The sequence below is a fragment of the Micromys minutus genome (genome assembly GCF_963924665.1).
Source record: "Micromys minutus genome assembly, chromosome: 23".
Lineage (NCBI taxonomy): Eukaryota > Metazoa > Chordata > Mammalia > Rodentia > Muridae > Micromys > Micromys minutus.
In genome coordinates this window covers 10,962,964-10,971,524 of record NC_137958.1, presented here as the reverse complement: position 1 = coordinate 10,971,524, position 8,561 = coordinate 10,962,964, and the positions used below count along the sequence as shown (strand labels likewise).

Here is an 8,561-nt window from a genome sequence, read left to right as displayed (position 1 = left end):
CACAGGATGAGGAGCCCCACCCACTTCCTCCTGATATCACTGAAGTGCTGAAGTCCAAAACCAGCAACCCTCTCTGGTTTTTCCACTCCATATTCCCCACCCCTAGTCCCACAGGAACTCAAAGGGGAGGTAGACAGGAACAACTTCCCTGCCTTTCAGGCCTCACTGCTCCCTAATGCTCAGCTGGATCATGCCTGGGCCCTTGCTCCACCTTGAGGCCACTGGGGTCCTTCTTCCCAGGCAGCTGCTCCACAAGTAGTCTGGCCAGCGTCCTCTTACTCCTGGGCTGTTTGTAGGCTGCCTCGGCTCACAGTCATCTCCCTCTCTCTCTGTTCTCCGGGCAAGCTCCTCTTTGACTCCCAGACACGGCCAACTCAAATATCCTGGGCCTGTCATCTGAAGTAGGAGTGGGGCTCAGAAGATGGCACCAAGTGTCCTTCCATGCCGACCATTCAGTTTCCTGCAGCTGAAAAGGCCAGAACCTGTGAGAGGAAAAGACTGTCAGCAAGCTACACCCCAGATCTAACTAGTGTCTCCACCTCACCAAAACTGACCCCAAGCTAGTTTCTTTACCCTTGACCCCCATGTGGGCAAGAACTACCTGGGGTATCCTCAGTCAGTGCAAAGAGCCTGGTAGGGGCTCCTTCTGGGTGTCTGTGGTCTCCTGGAAACCCTTTGGGAACAGATTCCGGGGCCTCTGGGTGCCCCACTGTTGTCTTGGGCTAGAAGCAGGACTGGAGCCTGGAGATAAATGTCACTGGGTGAGCAGGGTCACCATGCGCAAGAAATACTAGGATCTTGCCCTATCCCCTACCCTCCTCACCATCACTTGACCAAGATGGCTTCTCCTCATCAGGGGAGCCTGGCTGCGAAGGGCTGGACCAGGGCCTGGATGGGGAGGAAGCTGAAGCCTCTCCCCATAGTTCCTGCTGCTGCTGTTGATGAAGCTAAATGGTGGAGAAGGAGGAAGAGGATGAGGGAGGACAGGGGACTTCCTCATATGTGGGGGCAGGAATCAAGGATATGCTCCTCAGCTAGGCACAGAGCTCATAGTTCCTGTTAAGAACTCTTTAGATCCAGGCCCCTTCCATAGCATTCATTTGCTTTCTTCCCATAGTCCCTCTACACACCTGATGTAGGTAAATGGCGTGGAGGCTCATCTCAGCAGAAACAAGCTCTGGGAGCTGGGTCACCTTCTGGCCCCCAGTGCCTCCTGGGGACACACAGCTAAAACAAGATGTATCCAGTTAAGAGTCAGCCCCCTCACAGAGAAAGGCGACCAGGCTTCACCTCACCTTCCAAGTCCCCTCAGCACCCTAGCACCCTCTCCCAGAGAGTCGCCACCAATCCAGACTCCACTGCATCTCATGCCTCCACCTCTCACCTGGGGTCCTGGACCATTCGTGAAATAGAGGCAAGGAGGCTGGCTGTGGCTGCAGCAGGGCAGGGGGCTGTGGGACTCAGGTCCCTCTGGGGTGGGTGGGGATTCACCAAGAGGTTGGCCAGGAAGGCTTCTGGCTAAATGAAAGAGAGCCAAAGAGTAGAGGGAGGGATAAAGAGAGGGTCCAAAGGAGGGCAAGAGATATGATAGATGGAACCTGGATGCCAGGGTAACACACAGAGTCAGGAATGCCAGGGAGATATGGTGGGTGGTAAGGGCAAAGGGTAGGCAGGCACGGAACTCACCAGAGGGGATGTACAGTCATTGAGCACCCCTGGGGTGGGGGCGCTGCGTGTTGAGGGAGCACCCCAGGCAGCAGCATCTTGTTGTACCCGACCCCGAAGGTGTCCAAGGAACTTAGAGCTGTGGCCTGGTGGCTGCCATTGTGGGTGTGCCAGGGAGAACCGCATTAAGGAGAGTTCGGTCTTTCCATCCTCTGCTCGCTGAGAGAGTGAAGCCTCTGTCTGTCCCTCTGAAAGCCACTGCGAGAAAGGGAGACCTGGTCTTAGGGACACCAAGACTCAGCTAGGCAGGGTGAAAAACACTGCCCCATTGTTCCAGATGAAGGCTGCGATGGGAACTTGTTAAAGATTGTCCAGGAGTAGGGCAGTGGAGCAAGACATCGGCATTTGGTCTGGGATACAGCTAGCTTTGAATTTTTGCCCTGGGAAGCCCTAGCTCCTTAGACAAGACAAACCTGCACTCCACTCTTTGCCCGGCTCCTAGCCCTCTTTATAGGTGGCGGGGCAGTCTTTGCTCCCATTTCTCTCTCTCTCTCTCTGTCTCTCTCTCTCTTTAAATATACCAGCATCTCTGTAAGGGGCTTTGTGGACCTGGTACTTCAGTGAGGCAAGCAAATGTCCATCCAACACAACCTCACAAGGTCAGGGAAGGGCTCTAACCTGAGGGTGCCCGTGGCGCTTCACATCCATCAATGCAAAAGAACAGATGTCCCCAACACCTGCCACATCCACGGTGAAGTGATGAAAAAAGTCAATAATCTCCAGAGCACGGGGGCGGAACCAGAAGAGCAGAAACAGCGGGGTGAGGAGTGGAGACAGGAGCTCTTCCAAGAGGGAGACCTGAGGAAGCAGGGGTGCGGCTGAGGGAGCAGGGGTGAGGCTGAGCAGGGAGCATACAGAGGACCCATGTTCCAGATGAAAGCTGTGATGAAAATCTACAAGTGTTCCAGGAACAACATTCCCTAAGGTCTGAAGATTCCAACCACTCGTTCCAAAGCCTCCTCATGGGACCACACACACACACACACACACACACACACAATCACTACCACCCCCACCCCCGCCCATGTGGCCCACAACTTCTCCCAAACTAATCATTGGGCCTATTCCACAAGCCCCCCTTGCAGGCCCCGGTGCTCACTGCTCGGTACTGAAGCAGCTGCGCCATCTGCCAGTAAGAGTTGGTCCGAGCACCTGCTGTACCAGGCTCTTCTGGGAGGTAATGCATGTGTGCCAGGGCCGCCTGCAGCAGGAGCTGGGAGGAACGCCCCTGGCATTGCTCCTCTGGAATGAAGGACCTGGGGGTTGGGGGGGAGGCAGGTAGGGTGAAGGATGTGGTTAGGAGGACCAGCAGGTGGGACGCAGGGCTGAAGCGCGCTGATGGTGACAGCTAAGGTTTACTACGGGGAAAGGTCAGAGAATGGTCACGCACACATATGTCCTCGCAGGTATGTGCCATCTAACCTGGCCACAGTGGCTGTGATCCCGAGCGCGGTCATGGTAGTGAGCACATGCTCCACCGCCAACACGTCCTCATCATAGATGGTGAGCACTAGCAGCGCGGCAAAGAGCGCTCCAGAGAAGAAGACCAGCTGGCGGGCCAGCAGCGCGCGCAGGGGCGCGGGGGGCTCGGCTGCACGCAGGAAGGCGGCGGCGGGCCGGTAGGCGCGGCCCAGGCGCGCACGCAGTTCGTGCGGCAGCTCGTTAAAGTGGCGCAACTGCAGGCGGGCCAGGCGGGACCAGCGGCGCGCCCCGAAGGCGCCGGGTTCACGCCGCAACAGCTCCACGTGGCTGTAGAAGGCGTGCAGTACCTGCCAGGCCAGCACCAGCGGGCTCAGCGCCAAGTTCACGGCGGCCAGCAGCAGCACCGTGCGCCGCCAGCGGGTGGCCAGGACGCCCCGGAGGTCGCTGCGCTTGTAGGCTTCGGGAAGCTCCCAGCCCCCGCGGAAAAGCGAGAAGGGACCGCGGAAGAGCAGCAAGTCCACGTTGAGCGCTAGGCCGCGACTGAGGAAGGCGGCGCTGCCCCCCCAGGGCAGCGGGCAGCGGGCAGGCAGCAGACCCTTGTTGGCCAGCGCCACCTGGTAGTTGGTGTAGCGCAGGATGCGGTGGTGGACGTCCAGTTCCGTCAGCGGCCGCGGCTGCACGCACAGCCCACCGCTCCTTTGCAGCTCCAGGAGGCGAGACTGCACCTCGGCCCAGGGTACCGAGCTGAGCTCCTCCTGAGGAGAGGGGGACAGGGAAGCCTAGGGACCAGTTTTCCCCTCCACAAAGACGCACAACCTCCACAACTCGCTGAGCTGCCTACTAACTCCAGCCATAGTGGCCTCCCTCCCCACCTTTGCCTTGTGCCTTCTTCTAAGCCTTCTGCTAACAGAAGCGCTTCTCCATTCATTCTGCTCTTTCTCAGTTGCTCTTCTCATCACTGCCACGCTATAGTCATTAGTCAGTGATATGCTTCCTGCTGACGCCTCTTAAATGAACTTCCGGGACTGGGACCTGGCTTCCTTTTGTTGTTGTTGTTTTGAGACCCTCCAGTTCCACGTATAAAATGAATGACATATCTCTGCTCTCTGCCTTCCACACTTAAGAACCGCGACAGCACTCACCCCCACCTCAAGGCCACTTCGTAGAATCACTTGTTTAGCTTTCACATCACCCTGTGTGTGTGTGTGGGGGGGGGGGTAGAAAATGCTCCTACACTTATTTGGAGGGACCCATGTAAGCTGTGAGCCTCACTTTAGCCCAGTCTCCCCAGTACAGTTATCTCCTCAGGACAAGCCTCCACAGCTCCTCCCAGCATCTTCCCCTCTGCTGGAGGAAAGAGAAAAGGAAGGGCAAGAGGGAAGGAAGATGGGCTCCATTGCCCCAGCAGTGGCTGTGCCTGGTGCCTCCCTACTCAAAAGGCTCAGCACATCCAAGGGGAAGCAAGATACTGGGACTGATATCCTAACAAAAAACCTTAATGACAGCTAGAAGGAACATGACCAGGGAATAGTGACGAGACCAAGAGAGTGACTTTCACTCTGGGTGCCCTAGAAGGCTCTATTTCGGGCAAGCAAGCCCAGCTCCACTGCCTGCAGGCATCCATGTTTTCTTCACTTCCTGCCTAGAGGCTTGGGTAGCCCTCCCCTCACCCTGGCCTGACCTTCCTCAACCAATCAGAATGCCTCCTGATCTAGAAAGCCCAGTGACAGCCCTTCTCATAAACAGCCATTGTTTTTAACCACCCTCATGTGACTGTAAGTCACTGTGTGACCCATCTAGTGAAGGAAGCTTTACATAGGTCAGAGCCAAGCTTGCTAAGTGCCTGAACCTGCCTCCTGACATCACTGCAGGCCCAGGGCAGGTATCATTCAGCGTCCATCTCTCTGCTCCTCTCAGTTGGTCCTTCCATCTGTATGGCCCCACTCTCTCCTGTCCTGTGCCCATGACGTCACAGCAGGCTTACTGGGGGTATGTGCAGCGCCTCCCTGTAAAACACCTGGATGTCCCAGTAGCTGAAGAGGTTGCAGACTGAGCGAAGCAACTGGAACAGCCAGAAGCCAGCAGCCAGGACTAGGAGGAAGACCAACAGGGAGTTGCTGTGGATCCTGTAAGAGGTGGGACAGGGAGGGTAACGTAAAGGTGGGAAACAAAAAGGAAATGGTGGCAGAGACCATCCAGTCTCAGAGGGGCTGAGGAGGAGGTCCTCAGTGAGCCCTCCAGAAGTACCCTCAAGTCAACACTTCACAAACAACACTCATGCTCTCTGCTACTTGTTGTCTCAGTCTCCCACGGCTGTACACTGGGCTTTCCCAGGAGCCACAAGACAAGGGATGATGTCACATCATCCTGACAGCCCATGTCCTGTGCACTTGTGCATTCCTAAGTTTGAAAGTTGTCCCCCAAGGCTAGGACTGTGGCCGCGTGGTATAGCGCTTACCCAGCCTGCCAGAAGCCCTAGGTGTGCTTCCCAGCACCAAAAATAAACAGTCGTCCTCACCATTAATTTCTAAAAGGTAAATAAATAGAAATGTGAGTCATAATTCAAGGTTCTTTGAGATTCCCAGTCAAGTATGTTTTTAAACACTGAGAGTTGATCTAGACCAAGGGGCAGTGTGGGGAGGTCCCTTTCTTCCTGTCTTTCTGTGAACTTACCCCAGAGGCATCCACCAGTCTGTCACTTACTTCTCTGCACACTGGGCCGACGGCAGAATGGCATCAGACAAGGTCACTTTGCTGTGCAATGAACCAGGTCTTGTGCGGTTCTTTGGTTGGTTGTTGAAGAGAACGTTGTAATCCACGCAGCGGAGGAGGAAGGTTGTGAAGGTGACAATGAAAATGAACTGTCTGAGGAGGGGATGCGGGAGAGGGCTGGTCAGGCTGAAGGCATGGCCGACTCCTAGCCCAGTCACCAGACAAGCAGCTCTATATGGTCCCCGGCCCTTCAGAGCCCCAAGCCTAGAACTGAAAAGGAGAGCAGAGAGCAGGGACAGAGCTCAGTAGAGTGTCTGCCTAGCAAATATGAAGCCCGGATTTCATCTCCAGCACCACATAACCTGGGTACAGTAGTCTGCCTGTAATTCTAGCACATAGGAGGTAGAGACAGGAGGAACAGGAATTCAAGTCTAGCCTAGGATACATGAGACACTGGATCAAAAATAAGTGAAATAAACACTAAGAACAAGAAGAGAGAGCAGAGCTCAGGGGCAGGGCTGGCCTCACCCCAGTTGGAAGACATCCTCCAGCAGGATACAGGCAAAGCCGTTCCGCTGATGATAGCTGTAGATGTGGCAATTTTGTCAAGAAGCATGCCTAAACCTAGGGACTCTTCCTGTAGAAACTTCTCCCACTCTCCCCTGCTCCAGTCCCCTGCCAAGGCCCTCTGCATTCTGGGCACAAAGGATATCTTGGTGAAGAAACTGTCCAGGTTCTGGATGTGATGCCAGGAGCCTGGGCACAGAGAAACAGTGTCAGGACTTGTCATTGTCCCATTTGTTAGTAATGTCTCTCTCAAACCCAGACCTGCCTGGACCCCTCCCCCACAACCCACCCAACCTTCCATATACCCACACACTCACCTCGAAGTCCTTCAGGAACGTGAAGCAACGGTTGATGGTCCTCCCCATGGATGGGTGAGTCTTGAGACCCCTCAGGGTCACAATCCTCTAGCCGTTCATAATCCTGCTCAGGGATCAGAGGGCCTATCCGAAGCCCAGGATGGTCCTGGGGGCACCGGCAGGAGGGAGGGGGAGTGACCGAGGCCAGGGATGGGGTGGAGTGGGACCCCCAGGAGGGGGAAGCAGAGGTGTGTGTCACTGTGGGTTGGGCCTGTGTTGGGGGTGTGGCTGGGGTGGGTAAGGTATTGTGTGGAGACTGAGAAGCCCCTGCCACCAGGCAGGGGGACCCTGAGGCAGGAGGGAACACTGAAGAGGAGTAGCTTCTTGTACGAGGGGCAGGGGACAGAGAGAAGACAGAGATCCTCCCTCCCCCAAGTCCCCGACATGGAGAAGCAGGCAGTGGCAGTGTCATAGGGAGCAGAGGCACTGAGCTGGGCCCCAAGTCTCCCCACCGCCCCCGCTGCCTCCTGCTCCCCCCCCACCCCATCCGGCTCACCATCAGACGGCAGCTTCTCTTGAGAGGTTGAAGGGACTGGACTTCTCTGTTTCCTCAGAGGTCTGTGAAGCTGAGCAGAGACTACAACAAGGACAACAACAGCACCAGGTGACTCAGGCTGGGCAGGCCTCAGGCATGCCAGCCCTCAGCCACCTGTGTGATCACTCACACTCCTTGCAGGGCAACCTGGGGCCCAAGCTCCATGCCTGGGAGGGACACCAGTTTGGGAGGCAGGGGTTCAAGAGCTATTGGGACTAGAGGAGGCCCCTATGATCTCTGCTTTCAGTCCTTGAGGGCACGAGTGGTAACCACAAAATAATAAGCAGAGAGGGCAAAAGCCTGTCAGAGGGTTCTAGAGTCTGGGGATGGAATGGTAAACCTTTCAGTCTTGCAATTCCATCCCCTTCCCTTCACACCGATGGGCAGTGGTCAATAGAGAATGATTTAAAACCACCCGCCCAAAAAGGTGGCCCATTCAGCTTTCTAAGCAGTTAGCAGGAGACAGAGGCAGCAGGATCGGGAGTCTGAAGTCATTCTGGGCAACATCTGACCCTATTTTAAAAAAAAAAAAAACCTACATATTTTCTCTCTCTGAAGGGAGACTTTGTGGTCGGCTAGGAGAAAACAAGAAGGGGTGCTAGACATCTTGGATTTGAGGAATTATTTAAGTAGAAAAGTCTGGTTCCTTGAAAGTTCCATTATGTCTTCTTTAGCCTCTTGAACCTTGGTATACTCTCCTCCAAGTCCTGACCTGGTGTCGGGGCCTCCTGAGAATGTCAGCAGAGGAAGGCAGGAAGAGGCCTTGGAGGGATAATTTGGACATGCAGGGATAAACTGGCTCAGTTGAGTTCTTTGTTGTTGCCTCACCTGGGAGGAGGAGGCCCAGGTGGCTGGTCTGATGGCTTGCCCAACGCCATTCCCAAGGTCCTGAGTCACCAAGTGCCCTACTGAAGCCCATGCCTGATAAGCTGACTTAGCGAGCAGGTGTCAGGGCCTTCAGTGCTCCAGCCAGAAATGGAGAGGAAAACAGTGCTTTCCAGAACATTTCCTGGAAGAACATGGAGGACATCCATGGAACAGCCCACAGATTTAGCCCAGACTGCCTGATTTTCTTATATAACAAGAGTTCATAACTTCCATACTTTTGTGGCTGGGTAAGGTGCAATAAAAGGAATCCCAAGGAAATTGGGGGGTAGGAGGGGGAGCAGGAAATTCCCATGCTCTTTCTGAGACGTCTAGAGAGATAAGTTAAATGTGACTTTAACTGGTACCTCCCTCTGACA

The 8,561-nt window shown here is 55.1% G+C and overlaps 1 protein-coding gene across 1 annotated transcript; it reads right to left on the bottom strand.

Moving 5' to 3' along the window:
- Positions 1–616: 616 nt before the first annotated feature.
- On the bottom strand, positions 617–7,281 carry ATG9B (autophagy related 9B; the record flags this gene model as incomplete). The annotated part of the gene is made up of 13 exons (XM_080936491.1): positions 617–741; positions 824–947; positions 1,131–1,227; positions 1,385–1,518; positions 1,687–1,923; positions 2,344–2,523; positions 2,825–2,981; positions 3,148–3,902; positions 5,132–5,273; positions 5,851–6,012; positions 6,388–6,452; positions 6,572–6,615; positions 6,744–7,281. 13 exons carry the CDS (start codon positions 7,279–7,281, stop codon positions 617–619), a joined length of 2,760 nt encoding a protein of 919 aa, XP_080792617.1.
- Between the last annotated feature and the right edge of the window lie 1,280 nt (positions 7,282–8,561).